At 30.6% G+C, this 18262-nt stretch overlaps 1 protein-coding gene across 1 annotated transcript; it reads left to right on the forward strand.

Annotated features, from left to right (window-relative positions):
• The first annotated feature begins 1768 nt into the window (after positions 1–1768).
• Positions 1769–4775, forward strand: LOC131638760 (B3 domain-containing protein At5g18000-like). The gene is made up of 9 exons (XM_058909306.1): positions 1769–1825; positions 1924–1996; positions 2195–2350; positions 2607–2753; positions 3256–3350; positions 3440–3713; positions 3849–3920; positions 4390–4451; positions 4539–4775. The coding sequence occupies exons 1-9, from the start codon at positions 1769–1771 to the stop codon at positions 4773–4775; spliced, it is 1173 nt and encodes a 390-aa protein (XP_058765289.1).
• Positions 4776–18262: the final 13487 nt, after the last annotated feature.

Here is an 18262-nt window from a genome sequence, read left to right on the forward strand (position 1 = left end):
GAAACATAGAAGTATTGAAAGATATGATAAAAATATAAATTTATTGAAATAAAGTATTGAAAATTTGGTTATTTAGGCAAAAAAATTCAAATGGAGAATATATGGGTTAAAAGAAATAAAAAAAACCTGAATTTTAAATAAAAAAATAAAAATTCATGACTTTTAAAGTTCAAATTTTCATTTGAGTCATTTAATATTTCTAGCTAGTAGAAATAAATGAAGTACTAAAAATGACACAAATTAATAGAAGATGGAGTGAGTTGGTTCAACCGCATAGGGTAACTAGCAAAATAAAGTTCACTCACTCAATGTAACAACTCTTTATATTTAATACTTATGTAACTTTGTCAATACTGAACCATCAATACAATGAGTAACTCGCAAAATGACAAGAGTAAAAGCAGTTTCTTAAAACATTGTACATTATTGAATCATCAAAAGTAGTACGAACTAAATTTGGATATCGTTAGCAAAAAGAAAATGTCATTCTCAAGAAAAAAAGAGTAAGTGGGAACTGCCATGGTTATAGGAGATGGCATTCTCACTCCTTCCATTTCTGTTCTTTCTCCTATTAGTGGAATCAGTTCATCACATTGCTAACTAAAGAAGTTTTATATCATATACATTGCTCTAGCTAACTTTTATCAAAGTATAGAATCATTTGACATGTTATGTGATTGATTAAAATTAATGTCTTAGATAATATCAATTTGCACACAGCATATAATTCACAATCTGGTTTTATTTATTTATGTTAGAGCAATGACTTTTCCTCCAAAAAGTAGTACGAACTAAATTTGGATATTGCTAGTAAAAAGAAAATGCAACAAGACAAATTTTGTCGTTAAATGATAACCACAATAACTATTTTTCCACCAATAATACGCAAGATAGAAACGTTGCTAAATGTTTCTCACAAATGATGTCATTGAACTTTGAAAGATCTAATATGCTCACAAACGAAATGGTGAGATTAGATTTGACAGTGAACTCGAATACATGAATTGTGTCTTGCTCTTCTAGTTCAATGTTAGAGAGGCGTGCCTATAAATATTCCAGCAACCCAATCAATGAGTGTAGAAGGTTAGAAAGTCTATAACTAAATGTTTACTTTTGTTTCTTTAACAAGGCCAGATGAAATAAATATTAAAAAAACAATTTTCATTCTCATTACTCGGTACATTCTCATTAAGCCCCACCCACTCGGTAAGCCCCACCAACTCCCTCACCCAACATTCTCATTCTATAATGTACATTTAAGACAAATTTTGTATAGTAATGACATCCTATGTTTTTTTGTACAAACGCTGAGGGTAGGCCTCACCAACCACACACCAATAATAATTGATTATATTTAAGATCTATACATTCCCTTATCATGTTTATCTCTCAGAGTTCACACAAATTTACTTCCTAGGTTTGCATGCGTTAATTTGAACCAGTGGATCGATATATAGGAAACAATAGAGATTGTGGAATCTTCTTTAAAACATATACTGACCAGCAAAATTGTACAATATTGAACCATCCTAATATGAATTAAATTGTACAATCTCTAATAACAAATAAATGCCTCACCAACGACACACCAATAAAAATAAATTACATTTAAGATCTATACATTGTACAATCTCTGTACATCCTAATATTGAACCTTATCATATATCTCTTTGAAACCCTACAACCAACAAAACTACATAACACTCACTCAAAGTGAAAAGCATCAAACCTCACCATATCTTCAATCCAGCTAACAAGCTCCAAGAACATGGCAACTCAAAAACGTCCAGATTTTCATAGAGCAATAATGCAGAGTAAACAACTTGTAAGTATATCTTGTATTTGTTTAAATATATACCATTTTATTTATTTATTTATGTTTTTACTTTCTTATGTTTATGTTTTTTATTTCACGTGTTGCAGAGACTTCCCAAATTTTATGCCAAAAATTATTGGAATGGAACTCCTAATCCAATATTTCTCATACTTCCGAATGGTATTCAACAAAAAATATTTTGGGAAAAACGTGATGGTGATATTTGGTTTCAGAAAAATTGGGAAGATTTTGCAAAGTTTTTAGATATTGGATATTTATTAACTTTTAAATATATTGGTGGATCATATTTCAAAGTTAAGATATTTAATCAAATTTGCTTAGAAATGAATTATTCTATCATAAGATGTGTAAATGAAGATAGGGAAAGTAAAGAGGGACCTAAAGAAACTGTTGAACTGAGTGATGAGAGTTTAAATGAGGTTGAAGAACTTGCACAAACTAGAAGGAGGCAAATTAACAAAAGTAAAAGGAAAGTTGATTCAGATTTGAATACTGCTCAGCCAAAAATTTCAGGTTAGTTTTCTTCTAATTTTTTTTCCAATTTCATGCTTTATTTATTTTTAATAATTTCAACTTCATGTTTTTCTTATTCATATCCACTTTTAGAGTTTTGTTTTTAATTTTAAAACCTAATAAAAATGGATGTAAAATCCTAAAGAGTTTATTTGAATTAAAAAAAGATTTAAAAAAACAAAATTATGGTTTTAGGTATGTTACCAAAGATCTCTAATGTTGGAATTAGTATCTAATATAAGTTTAGGATTTGTAGATGAAGTTGCTGGAAGTAAAGAAGGAGTTAAAGGAACTCGTGAACTGAGAGATGAAAGTTTGGATGAGAGTGAGCAACATAAGCAAACTGAAAGGAGAAAGAATAACAAAAGAAAAAGAAAAGTTGCTACCCAACCAAAAATTTCAGGTGAGTTCATCTGATTTTTTTCCCTTCAATTTCATGTTATATTTATTTATTTATTTATAATAATTACAACTTAATCTTTTACTTATTCATATTCTCTTTTTTTTGTTAGATTAATGTTCATAATTTATTTTCTTTTAAACATTACTTAAGTTATAATTTTCAATTATTTTAGAAGTTCTCCCACTGTACTATTATTTTAAACGAGTTTAAAGAAAATTATCAAAACTGCTTAAATTGGATGAGGAGTTTTAAAAATATTATGTAATTTATTATTTATATATTTTAAAAAATATTTTTATATAGTAATAATAAATGTAAAATCATTATTTTTTCTGAAAATTTTCCAAAAACTATCAATTTCAATATTCTGAATGTAACATTACTACATGGATTCAAATCGTAAATCCAAAATCATGGTTCTTATTATGTTACTAATTAAGAATTCTAAAGCTGGAATTAGTAATAATTTGCATATAATGATTTTTTTTATTTTATTTTGTAGGTAGAAAAAGAAAAGACATAGTTAAGGAAGTTAACAACAATAGTCCATACTTTGAAGTTACACTAAAACCATCCTATGCTAAAGGCTATATGTTGGTAAGTATTTTATCTAAAATGTCTATTAATTTTGGTTTTAGTTTATTAGTATTAACTATTAATAAAGGATGGTTCATGAATTTAAACAGAGGATTCCAATAGTGTTTACGAGAAAATATTTCAGAAAGAGTGAAAGAAAAGCAATGTTAAAGTTTGAGAATGACATGGCTATGGAAGTGATTATCGAGTATAATAATTACAACGGAGGATTTAGTATGAAACGTGGTTGGAAGAAATTTACAGATAAATATAATTTAAAAATTGGTGATGTTTGTAAATTTGTGATAACATCAGATCAACCACTTTCGTTTTCTGTTACTTTTACTCGAGTAAGAAAGGAAAAGAAACTTAAGAAGTTTTTAGGTATTTCCTTTTCTTTCTTTCATATTTTTGTTTGCTTTTTGTTGGTTAAAATATTTTTGAATTATATTTGATTAACATCTTTCATCTATATTTTATTTATAGTCTTGATTTTTTTATTCATGAATTGTTATATAGGTGTATCTTTAAGTGATAGTACAGTTGCAAAGAAAAAAAGTGTGGGAGAAACTTCTAGAGGAAGACCAAAAGGTATTTTCTTCTAATTATTTAAAAAAATGAAAACTTTTTTATGTAAAGATTTCTTAAATGTTTGTAATTTTAAATAGTTCTCTGAAACAACTTTTTATTTATTTGATCTTTACACTTATAAATAATTTAATATTTTTAAACTAAAGAGTTTTTATATTGTATTGTTAAACTTTAGTTTAAAAAAACCCACAAAATTTAAATAACGTGATTCTTAAATTAGTTTTAGACATGCTGATTAAGTTTTAAACGATTTTAAATTTGTGATAGGGCTTTCAAAAAGTATATAAGAGTTTAAGGATTTAGTTAATTTTTGTTAATGTAAGAATCTAGCTAGAGAGTAATGATAAATTCAAGAACATAATTATAAATTTTGAGTAGAGTGACATATCTAAAAATGCCTAACAAATTGAGCACTTTATTTTTAATATAAAATTATTTATTATTTGTTGACACTTGTGTGTTTATGCAGGTTCAAAAAGTTGTAATGTGATAAATTCGTCATTTAAGCTTTTTGTAAATTGCCTGTATCCGGTATGAATTATATAAATAAAAGTTACTATATATATCAATATATATGAATTTACATATATAATTCTTTTTTTTTTTTTGTATTTGTAGAAATTTCCAAAAAAATTTATGGATGGGCCAAAAAAAATCGTAAAGCTGAAAATGAAAGAAGAATCATGGTTGGTAAAAGTTAATTATTATCATAGTATCCAGGGATGGAGATTCAGTGGAGGTTGGTTAAAGTTTAGGAAAGATTGTATGGTGGAGATAGGAGATACCTGTCTCTTTGAATTAACTGATAACAAAAACATGGTGTTTGATGTTTCATTTGTAGAAAAGAACACATGAGTTGTTGAGTTGTTTGCTATGTTATTTTGTTATGTAATTTGCTATTTTATATTTAATTCTAAGTACCACTATCATATATATATATATATATATATATATATATATATATATATATATATATATATATATATATATATATATATATATATATATTTGTTATGCTTTTTGAACTTCTTTATATTTTAGATCAATCTCCATCTCGAATCCTTTAAAACATGGCTTGAATATGTATATATATATATATATATATCATATTTTAATACTTATTTGATGTTAAAATTAATTTTGGTCATTTATAGACACTTTGATTTAAGTTCTACAACATATTTTTGATAAGGGAATTCCTCATTCCACTCCTATACCTTCTCAGGTGCCTTTGGCGCAATTACTTTTTTATCTCCAGAATTCGAAGATTCATTTTCGAACGCACCTCATCCATTATTTTAGAGGTGTTTTCGAAATGCATCTCTGAATTCACTTTTTTTTTTCAAAATCAAAGGTGTTTCTGATATACATCTCCGAATAAATCTATTTTTTTATTTTGGACTTTTCAGAGATGCATCCTCGAGGTGATTCGACAGACAACACCGACAGTTTTAAATGGGTGTGATTGAAGCGACAATTTTGAACGAGTGTGATTGCACCGACAGTTTTATGTTGCCCATAATGAATCCTCAACATTATAAATATGGGCCATATGTTGTTGAGAAAAATATCAGATTTTAAAAAAAAGAAAGATCCCGTGAAGTTTTCCATTCCGGATGAATGCTGGAACTTTAAGACATTGACATCCAATTTGAATGAAAATTTGTTTGATACTGTTAATAGAGTGGTGAGGAAGATCTCGTACGGTGCAGACTGGAGCAAGCATATTAATGGAAGGGTAAGTTACAACTTTGTTGACTTTGTTGAGTTAAAGTGTGATGCCGATCGATATTAAAGACATGTGAAAATCACACAGCCGTAAGATAACTAAGGGGCCGATCGAGTTCAAAGTGCAGATCAGAAGATCTGTCGATGACGTCATGAAGATGCTTGAATGTCTATAATCATTTGATAGAGTCTAAGTTTTAAAGTTTTAATGTTTTAATGTTTAAATATTTTAATGTTGTAATATTTTAACAGATGTTTTTTGCAATTATTCCAAAAATGTTATGTTTCAAAACTATGTTATAATAAAAGTACGTTGGTGCTAACAAGTCTTAGTCAAAATGATACAAGTAATACAACGCTAGTAACTATTTATTCCGTTCATGTTTTTATTATCCGTATCAAAAGTTAACTTTGATAATTATTATTTTTAGAAAATTTGAATTTTTTACTTAGCCCTTTCGGTGAATTTTTTCAAAATATATAAAATTATTTAAATATTTTTTTATTTTTTAAGTATTTATATTTATATTTATAAAATAAAATAATATAGTTATTTAATTAATAATATAAAAATTATATTTTAGTTTTAAAAAAATTATTGAATTAAAATTGTATATATTTAATTATATATCTTGATTAATACAACTAACAATATAATTAATATAACTGATACACCTTGATTTTAATTTTTTTTAACAAATATTAGGTTATTTTTGAAACACGTCTTAGAAAAATCCTAAGACTAAATATTACAATATTTCACAAATGCAACTCCGAAAATACCTTAATTATAAGGTGTGCTCAGAAATGCATTTTCAGAGGATATTTTGGAATTTTCAAGAGGTTTTTTCCCACCGCCAAGAAGAAAGAGAAATTTCCTTTTGGTAAAGCCTACACTATCAAAATACTTTAGCAACGTTTTTGGAATAAGTAACCTTGCAGTACCAACAGTAACGTTTAATAAATGTTGTAAGTATATACTAATGGTATATAAAAAGAGTCAAGCCAATACTTTATTTTAGGAGTGCACAATTTTTTTTCCGTTTCTTTTAATTTTCATTATGATGTATCGTCTTAAATTGTATATGTAAAATCTTATGGAATTAGTGTACAAATTTTAATGAAGAACTTTTCAAGTTAACTATTCCATGTGTTAGAAAATTAATTTCAATCAAATGGAATCGAGGCTAGAATCGTGTACGGAACACTTTCCTTATAGTATTTCAAGCACTCCCAATTTGTCTTGGAGTTTCTACGCAGGAATACCCAGGATAATTCAGCCTTCTCGAGTTTGTGCAAGACCGGCGAAAACTCGAATGTAGCGAAGAGTGCTCTGGAATTATTTTGGAGGATTTGCATTTTGTGTTATTGATTTTCTGAATTCATAATGAATTATTTATAGGCCATATTGGTATTGTTTCACAAGGTAGCGACCCTTGGTGAAACAATCTCTTTTACCAAAAGTCACAATGATTGGCCTATAACAACACACTTCAAAAGTTGCATGGTTTCATTCTACAACACTTCATGAAGTGTTGCCATTTTTCAAATCCACTTCTCTTGTCATTTTGGAACAACTATCATATTATTAATTATTATTAATAATTTACAACAATACCCCACTTGTTCTAATAATGACAAGTACAATTCCAGAATATAGAAAGCAAAAGAGTGTTAATACAGTTAGGTATCTTTCGATTTGAACTTAACCTTAGTAAAGACAACGCAAAGCCTAATCGGAACGTTAGGTAGCTATGCTTTGAACTGTTATCCCATGTGATTAGACCGGCATTACTATACACACACTCTTTAAAGGTTCTTCGCCTACATATCTCGCCTAGCACTATTTATGGCCATGTGCTTTTCCTGTTTTCATGAATTTTTCATGAGAGAAACTCAAACTCTCACTTTAAGACGGCACCATCTTGAAATTCATATAGGTGAAGTTCAGTTTGTATCTATTTCTTGAGATACATATCCTCCTCGATATAGAACTTCATTAAGAGTTTTAGAAAACTCAACCCTCAATTATGTAATAGTCAACATTGTCACAAAATGTTGCACTAACTTCCAAATCAACGACTTGTTGTTACCCATTGAATCTTAGGTTAAGATGTATTAACTTCAGATTGGGTTGCTATCATTGTCGGAACGCTTATTCAAGGAGTTTCAACCTCACACCTCTCGAGGTTGTTTTTACTAAATCCCTGGCCAGTAGTTTAGTAAATGAATCATTCAAACTATTGATCGATCGTATATATGTGAATGAAATGATTACATCTTTAATCAATTTTTTCACAAAAGAATGTCTAAGGCTTCAGTGCCCAGACTTTTCAATTTACACTTATCTGAATTCTCATGCTAAATTGGCTTGACTATCACATTGTGTTAACACCTTTGAATATTATCTTTAGCCAATGGAACTTCCAACAGAAGGTCTTTCAACCATTAAACTTCTTTGACCAGTGGAAGCGAAATCCACACACTATGACTCCATGGTCAAGAGAGTGATGCATGTTTGTTTCTTGCTCTTCCAAGAAATCTCACCCCCAACTAGTGTTAATATCCACTTAGTTGTAAATTTATGATCTCCAATACTCGATATCCAACTCATATTGGTATATCCTTCTACGATTGCAGGAAACCTACCATAATGGAGGTCAAAATTTGGTTTTAAACGATAATCAAAATCCTTGTGATGTCCTTCCAATACTCACCATTTGAATTGCTAGTAAATCTACTCATTTACTATTTGCAACTGCTATATCGCATATAGTACATTGCTTTAGAAAACCAATTTCACTTGTGTATTCTAATATAGCCATAACTCTTCCATCATCATTTTGACACTAAGATCAAATTGAATATTCAGTTTTGAAATGTGACCGTTTGAAGTTATCAAGAACTTTCTCAACAAAGTGTATTTGACTAAGTTCATAACCCCCACTATTTTTGCATTACTTTGATCTCCAAAAGAGTGTCAACTAGTCCAAGATCTTTCATCTTGAATGTGGTTTCTCAACCCCCACTCTTTCGCTTTACTTTGATCAAAAAGAGTGTCCACTATTTCAAAAAATTTCATCTTGAATGTGGAAGCTAGAAACCTCTTTGTTTCTAAGATTTCATTCATCTCGTTGCTAATGATCAACATGTAATCAACATAGAGACAAAGGAATATCACAATATTCTTACACAACTTTGTGTACAAACACTTATCACAAGAATTAGATGAATAAGTTTTTTAGATAATCATGCATGATGATGCAAGAAGGCTTTTAGATGAACTGAGAGATAAAATTATGAACAATTTAAAATAAATAGTATGAATTGCAATGAGTACCTTAGTTATGTTCACTTCTCTCAAATATTCTCTTGAACTTCTATGTTCTACCTTCTTGATTAACTACATCATTGATGTGCATGACACTTTTGATCCTTTTCTTATTTGATAATCTTTGTCTTCATCAAAACTAGATATAAGATATATTCTTCACAATCTCCCCCTTTTTGATGATGACAAACTCTTTGAATTCTTGTTTTGATAAGATTGAAAATTCTCCCTCTAACTTGAGTGTCTCCCCTTTAGTTTGTGCGTCTCCTCCTTAATCGGAGAATCTTACAATGACAAATTCAAACTTTTAATGTCATTGTTTCGGTGTTTTTTTTAATCCATACAAGGATTTAACAAGCTTGTACACTATTTGTTCATTAACAGGAAGTATATAACCTTCTGATTTCTCCATGTAAATCTCCTCATCGAGATCTCCATTTTAGGAATGTCATTTTGACATCCTTTTGATGAACTATAAGTTCATGCAAAACTAATGCAAACAATACTCTAATTGTTGCCGTCCTTGCTACTAGTGCATATGTGTTTAAATAATTAACACATTCCTTTTGTCTAAACACTTGGCTATTAATCTAGACTTATAGGTGTTTAGTATACCATCTTTATGATACTTTCTTCTAAACATTCATTTGCATCCAATGGATCTTGATCTTTTAAGTAGATCGACAAGTTCCAAGTATGGTTTGACATTATTAAATTTATTTCATCTTGGATACCATCCTTCCAAAAGGAGGGTTCCATTGAAGTTACTACTTCATTATGAATCTTAGAATCATCTTCCTACTTGAAGAATAATTGGAATCTTAAGAACAAAATTCTCATTATTTCCTTCTATTTGAAGAAATAAGTCGAGAATTAATTTTGTTCGGTCTTAGATCCTGAGTCTTTCGAACTCTCTTTCTTAACCTAAGTTCGAGTTGTTTTTCAACCATCATCGACGAACTTTCGGTTTGTGTTTCAATAATTTGTGGATAACCTTTCTCACGAGGTTCTTCAAATGTAGGAATCTCGAATTCCACATCCTCCATGAAGAAAATTCTTATTGAGACAAACATTTTATTTACATAATAAAACTTCAGTTTTATAATTTGAAATTATAAACTTTAATTTCAAAAATAAATGTAACTTTTACAATCATAAAAATTGACATTATCTCCCTTAAGGTAGCAACGGTTCATAATCATCTAAAAGAATGCATTGATTTGTTCGTACCAGTTTGAATACATGTGCCCTTTGGCAACACATCCTTTGTTCGAATGTAGCGGCAAGTAGCAACTTTTCACTATTCTTTTTACAAGATTTATTAATTAATTTAACAAATAAATTCCAGAAAATTTCCAAGCAAAAAATTCAAACTAAAAACCACCGGCACAGTAACAATTAATGTGAGTGGCTATCAGAAACTTTATGTAAAACACAAACAAACTTCATACACTAGAATTATCACTTTTGCTATTATCATGTATATTTAATTAACTCACAACACCCATTATTCCATTAATAATTTGTTTCCAGATTTCAAGGTTGTTTCTCACTAAGCCATTATTCTGAAGCGAAACTAAATGCATCATAATATGCAAGTAATATATATAATTCACCCATGAAGAGTTTATATATCATTCAACAATTATGGCACTACAATTATGGCACTGTAACGTAATCAAAGAAAATGATGAAATGGAGAACGTGCATAACCGAGTTATAAACATAGATTAATTATTACCAGAAAATTATAATATCGACAAAACAACTTTGATACAGTAAAGCTTCGTATTATAATTTATAGAACAAACATGTACCTGGATTCTTGATGTAGAATTTTATTTTATTTTATACGGAAGCCTCGCTTACCATTATTTGAGATACTATAAGATTGTTAGAAAATTAATTTCAATCAAATGGAATCGAGGCTAGAATCGTGTACGGAACACTTTCCTTATAGTATTTCAAGCACTCCCAATTTGTCTTGGAGTTTCTACGCAGGAATACCCAGGATAATTCAGCCTTCTCGAGTTTGCGCAAGACCGGCGAAAACTCGAATGTAGCGAAGAGTGCTCTGGAATTATTTTGGAGGATTTGCATTTTGTGTTATTGATTTTCTGAATTCATAATGAATCATTTATAGGCCATATTGGTATTGTTTCACAAGGTAGCGACCCTTGGTGAAACAATCTCTTTTACCAAAAGTCACAATGATTGGCCTATAACAACACACTTCAAAAGTTGCATGGTTTCATTCTACAACACTTCATGAAGTGTTGCCATTTTTCAAATCCACTTCTCTTGTCATTTTGGAACAACTATCATATTATTAATTATTATTAATAATTTACAACACCATGTACAAATTTTGACTACTAGATATTTCGTGTTGGGAGACGAAAAATTATGTAGATATAACTCAAATATTGCCCACTAAATTATTTATTGATTAAATTAGAGACCTATTTGTCAGAATAAAATCTAATTAGAAATCCATATAATTGTTACTAGTCTGAGCAACAATAAATTGTTATATATAATTTGTTTTTTTTCTAGTAAATAGTTGTTATTATTATATATTTTAGATAAGTGTTGTTAAATAATCAACATATAAAAAAATTAAAAAAAATCATGTTAATATAATAAAATTTTGATGCTCTAGGTGGTACTGGTAGTTTTGGTTGCCTACCCCTAGAACCGACATTGCTTTCTAATTATACGACTACACAAAAAAATAGGGTATTAGGATAATTGTTTATGTATTGCGACGGTTTTGACTAGCAAAATATGGATTGCGGTAGTTTCCCAACCGTCGAATAACTTGGTGTCATGAGCTTGATTAGCGACAGCTTAAATAAACATCGCTCCATTGTCGTAACTATGACACATATTATTAAACAACCTCCACATGAATATCGCGACAGCTCTAAATTGTTGTTGCTAAAAAATTATAATAACAAAAATTCAAGGTTATGACGGTTTGTAACCGCCGCTATTTGTAAAATTGTTTTAAAAATTTAATCTATTTTAATTTACAAATTTCAATGAATATATTTCTAGAAAAACTAAACTACATTCTTAATTAAAATTCTAAAATAATTCATTAATCAAATTTTAAATTTCACATCCATATAAAATAATAAACAAATACCTAAGTCATAGCTACAAGAACTATTATTAATTTGATGGTTATAATAAAAATATTAAATAAGTTCATGCAATTGATAGTGCTTCTAATTTGTTGAAAAAGCTAGTTTGATGGACATTTACACAATCTTCTCCATAGTGAAACAAAATAACTGACCCATTACCATCATAGATAGGGTGATTTATGGCAAACTTTTAGACACTCCAGGTTTTTCATTAAACATCTTTGTAGAAAAGATGAACTTGTCACTCATAGATAGGGAAAGTGATCTAAAACCTATAACTTGCAAAACCAAAAGGAAAGAAAAATTTGTCACAACATGACTAGAAGAGCAACACTACAAACAATCGAACAAATTTGGATGCTTAAAAATGTGCAATTATGGCAGTTTCTACCATCTTAATTTACAAGGATGACATTTTCTTATAACGTTGTAAATTTGGCTTCCGCTAAAAATAAAACAGCGATTTCACAATAACCGCCATTCGAACCCGCCTTAATTTACTTTGTATAAAATGCTAGTTATTTGTGGTGATTTATATGGCAGGTATAATCGCCATAATTTTCATAATTTCTCCATCAAAAATCTAATATAACAACAATAGTCAAACGTAGAAGAATTTTTTTTGTAGATAATCATATATGCAGGATAAAGAAAGAAAATAATTGAAAGTATAGTAAAATTACATGTAGAAAATAAATTATCTTCATGACATGACATTAACTCCAAAAGCATTTCTAAAGAATGGGGTTGCTTTCCATTTTTGTACATGTTGAGCACGAAGGAAGGTTTTGAAACATTAAAAGTGTGATCGAAAATTTAAATGGAAAAAGAAAGAGAATTTAACCCAAAAAAAAACTAATTAGAGACTATTCGTCCAATTTCTATACCATATTCATTTTTATATAAAATCATAAAGACTAAACTTCGTCCCTCCGAAACATTTTGCACGATATTAACATTAGCTATTCTAAATTACTTAGGATTTAACTACCACGTCGGCGGCGGCTGTTCAAATTAGAATCTATTTGGTACATAATTATACAATAAGAAAATAATTTTCTTTACTAATCTTGTTAGCAAGTAGTGATTTATATACACACAATCAAATTGTAAGTGGAATCCAGAGAATAAAATCATGTTTACAAACAGATGTACCTATAAAATAAAATTAATTGATGTAAGCTTAAGAGCTTTTTGTTAGAGATATCTTCTTAATTGAATTCCTACAAAGGATTCTCTCAACCTTAGAGGAATCATTCCCTCATCGTCTAATCTTGCTTGTGTTTTCTACGAAGAATTATTCGAATCTTCGTATCATTCTCTTTTGGCTTACCGTAAAGTGGTGGTTGTTTGGAAGAAAATGGCCGGTTGGTTGGGTTTGAATTTCTCTATATCTCATGACTTTAAAGAAAGCTTTTATAGGTGGAGTTGTTCTTGCCGTAGCTTGAATATCTAGAGAAGTAGAGTATTCCACACGGAAAAATTACAATAGTCCACTATTTTACAACTTAAACATAACCACTTCCACGATTTATAAGTAATTGCCGATAAACACTGAACAAAACTAAAGCTCTCTCTATTAAAAATGACGACATTCCTTATCAACAAAATTGTCCAAACTGTCGATATTCAATGTACGACAATAATTAATCTTTTCAATTTGGACTTCACCTTCTCACAAATGTCAAAGAAATCCACAAACTCCCAAAAGTCAATTCTAACAAATTACCTATCCAGTCACAAACCTTTCTTCATATTTTGTCCGAATACAAACAAAGCGCGAAAAGTTGCGGAATAGTTTCTTCGTCCGAGTTGCAAAAAACACAGTTCAACTCCCTACGATCTGTCAAAATATCCCTCCTATACAATTGTCCTTAGTTGGAATCCTCTTAAGCAATAACCTTCACCCAAAAAATAATAGATTTGACGGAATTTTAACCTCCCACAAATGATTGATAGCCTCCAGCACATTAACAGGAATTGAAGAAACCAGATTGAAAAGGTTAAAACAGGAACTAACCTTAAAGGAGCCTTCTGAGTCTGGCTGCCAAATGTAGTTGTCATTGACGTTCTGCTCCAAGGCGTAATCCTGCATCAGACCCGAGAATTCCACCCATAAAACTGGATCCACCTCACCATAATTACGATTGTATCCTGCAGCTGCCAAGACCAACCGAAATCATCCCAACCGCCAGCATCTGCAACACAATTGTCTGGGCAGAGCGCCAAACGAAAAATTTCGGGGAAAGCGTTCTTCAAGATTATTTTCCTAACCAATTTGAAATCCAGGAATAAGTTCCGAGACCATTATGAACATTGCAAAAGACGACTCCCGAGAACCTGTTATCGGCCAAATCAATGTTACTATCTGATACAATTAGATCCCTCCACCATATGGAATCCCTCATAGATAACACTCTTTTGTCCCCAATCAACACTTTTGTCTCATAATTCCCATACCTATTCCTTAAAAAATTGCTCTAAACTGCCTCTTTTTCGTTCAAGAACCTCCACTTTCATTTATTCAAAAGCGCCTTGTTTAGAACTTCGACATCCTTAACACCGAGACCTCCTTTCTTGCGCGGATCGAGTGCACACATTAGACCAACTCACCCAATGGACCGTTCTTTTTTAGCTCGCTACCATGCCATAAAAATTGCTTTAAATACTCTGAATCTCATTAAGCGCTTTTGAAGGAGCTTTATAAAAGGATGGAGAATAAATAGGTAATGCGTTAAGAACCGAATTAATCATAACCACACAACCCGCAAAAGAAAGATTTCTACCTACCAAACGACCAACCTTCCCTTCAAATTAGAAACTAGATCCTTTCACGTAGCAATTTTCCTAGGACTATCCCCAACCTTAACATCGAGAAACTTGAAAGGGAGATTATCAACACTACATGACAGAAACCCCGATGATGCCTCTAAAAACCAATCACCAACATTCAAACCGTAAAGCTTACTCTTATGAAAATTTATCTTCAAACCTGTCATCATTTCAAAACCTTGAAGAATGACCTTCATGCTCCATAGATTTTCAAAACTACCATCCGCAATTAAAATTGTATCGTCTGCGAATTGCAATAGGTTAATTTCCTCCTCTTCATTATACTTGAACCCTTTAAAATCGCCCAACTCAACCGATTTTCCTCCTCTTCATTATCCTATCTTTAATTTGGAAAAAATGAACATCAAGACATTGGCAATCACACAATCATCTTCGGTCCACCATCAATATTGCGAAAAAATGTTTTTGATAAAACAATTTGCATGCTTTAATTTGGACTTGTGGATATGATAAATAGGAAACACTATAGATTGTGGAAAAAAATTAAGTGGATATTTTCAAAACATATATATGAGTATTAATGGGATTTAAGTTAAAAATTCATAAAAATTAGAGCAAAAAGTGGCAAAAGAAAGTATATAATAAAATAATAACATATATAACTTTTGGGTAAGTGAATATTTGGTGGGACTGAAGGTGAAAATTTCACTAATCTATTTAAAACATATATAGGAGTACTGACAGGATTTAAGTGAAAAATTAAAATAAATGTTTACTATTGTTTCTTTAACAATGCCAGAAAGCACTTATGTAACACAACCAAGTCTGTACCATCTAAGTTTGAAGAAAAATAGAAACGTTGGTAAATGTTTCTCACAAATGATGTCAATGATCTTTGAAAGACCTAATATACTCACAAACGAGATGGTGAGCTTAGATTTGACAGTAAACTCGAATACATGAATTGTGTCTTGATCTTCTAGTTCGATGTTAGAGAGGCATGCCTTCAAATTTTCTAGCAACCAAATCAATGAGTGTAGAAGGTTAGAAGTAGTTTTGGTTTAGAAAGCAAATAAGTAAATGTTTAATTTTGTTTCTTTAACAAGTCCATATGAAAAAAATATTAATAGGAAAATATATTGGAATGGAACTCCAAATCCAATATTTCTAAGACCTCCGAATGGTTTTCAACTGAAAATATTTTGGGTAGAGTGTGCTGGTGATATTTGGTTCGATAAAAATTGGGATGATTTTTCTAAGTTTATAGATTTAGGATATTTCTTAACTTTTAAATATATAGGTGGATCATATTTTAAAGTTAAGATATTTAATCTATGTTTTTTAAAAATAAACTATTCTGACATAACATATATATGCCGATGAAATTGGTGAAAGAAAAGAGGAAATTAATGAAATTATTGGGTTGAGTAATGAGAGTGAAGAAGATGCACAAATTGAAAGTAGAAAAAATGGCAAAAGAAAAATAACAGTTTATGTATGTGAAGCTATTTATAAAATATATATATAATTTCTTCTTTTGTGTATGTAGAATGTTCTAAGTCAGTTTATGAATGGACCCGAAAATTTTGTGGAACTTAAAATGAATGGAAGATCATGGTCGGTAAAAGAGAATTATTATGAGAGTGTCAAGCGCTGTAGATTTGGTGGAGGTTGGATAAAGTTTAAAAAAGATTGTAAGTTGGAGATTGGAGATACTTGTCTCTTCGAGTTGATTGATGAAAAAGATATGGTGTTTAATGTTTACATTGTAGGAAAGAACTCATAGGAAAGAACTCATGAGTTCTGGTATATGTTGTTTTCACAAGGTGGTTTATTGAAGTATGGTCTCTTAGTGGGAAATTTTAGTTTTAGTGTTTTGGTTAATTGGTGTTGCTTGGTAGGCTGTGTGCAGTCTGGTATGAAAAAATAGAATAGCATTTTGCTCATCATGTATGTAAAGTTCTGTTATGTTATTGTTCATGTGTGCAAGAATACTATTGTGGATTTTATCGTTATTTTATGGTATTAACTTGTTTGCACATCGTGTAGTTTGAAACCAACTCCTTTTTATTGATAGCATAAAGATATATATTTTTTTCAATAAGTAATGGTATTAATCACAAAAAAGATATACAAATCAAACAATTACCCCTTTATACAAGATAGAGGTAAAATGTTTCAATAGTGAAAATTACAAGTCGTAGAAGAATCATTAACTGACCTAAACCACTTCCAAGAAACGAGTACAATAGCACTATAACATTCGTCAAAGTTAAATACATTACCTTTGAATAAGATGGCATTTCTCATCACCCATAAGTTCCACAAAACCGCAAGCCATATAACCACTACAGTTAATCTTTCGTCTATCGCCGTAATTTTGTCAAAGTGATCCAAGAAACTCCTCAACTCAACATTCGTTAACATAACCGAAGTCCCTAACCACTCTCATGCTTTGTTCCAAATCCTACTTGTGAACGACTCGAACCAACTTTAGGGGAATTGGAATTCTCCATAACGTTGAAACTGAACATGCAACAACAGTCCCTATCTCCTACCAATATACCTCTTATCTTCAATTGATATCTGGTCGGTAACTTACCCAGAATATATCTCCACGCAAAGATACCAACTTTTGAAGGAACTTTCAATTCCCACATAAATCTCAGTCCCTTTAGGACAGCAGGCTGCAGCCCCACAACATTCCCTTTTCTCCTAAATTCTGCAGGACATCCTTTAACAGAAAAACCTTCCTCTTCGTCCGCAGCTCAGAAACACACATCTATACCGTGATGAGCCGGAGTAAATGGATGCAGCTGATCAAGTAACATGTACATCAGGACGTTATCATCATCATCCGGCTCAATCAACCATCTTCCAACGTCCCACACCCATACCGGCCCATCCCAAAAACCTGCATCCGCAACAACCATGAATATAGAAGCAGCTTTTGCATAAAGTTCCGGATAAGCTTCGGAGATTGTTTGATCCCCCGACCATCTGCTAAACTAGAAGGATGCAAATTCTCCATTTTTAACCATGCAATGAATCAAGTCAGAAACAAACAGACCCTTAGACTTATCACAATCGTTGATCTATATTAGATTACGCCACCAAATAGAATCACTCTTTGTAATAATGCTCTTATCATTTACAAACATCTTGACCTCCAGTTTAATATATATGTACTTTAGCAAACTCGACCATATCACATTTTCCTCCGATAAGAAACACCATTTCCATTTCATTAGCAGCGACACATTCATTCAATCAACATCTCTAATACCCAACCCTCCTTCTTTCAATTTACACACGTTACGCCAACTAACCTAATTAAT

This window comes from Vicia villosa, unplaced genomic scaffold (assembly GCF_029867415.1).
Source record: "Vicia villosa cultivar HV-30 ecotype Madison, WI unplaced genomic scaffold, Vvil1.0 ctg.002408F_1_1, whole genome shotgun sequence".
Lineage (NCBI taxonomy): Eukaryota > Viridiplantae > Streptophyta > Magnoliopsida > Fabales > Fabaceae > Vicia > Vicia villosa.

Coding starts and splice junctions, on each gene's coding strand:
- LOC131638760 (XM_058909306.1), top strand. CDS start 1,769: ATGGCAACTCAAAAACGTCCAGATTTTCATAGAGCAATAATGCAGAGT. Junction 1,997..2,194: donor ATTTCTCATACTTCCGAATG/GTATTCAACAAA, acceptor GTGTAAATGAAG/ATAGGGAAAGTAAAGAGGGA. Junction 3,351..3,439: donor ATGCTAAAGGCTATATGTTG/GTAAGTATTTTA, acceptor GAATTTAAACAG/AGGATTCCAATAGTGTTTAC.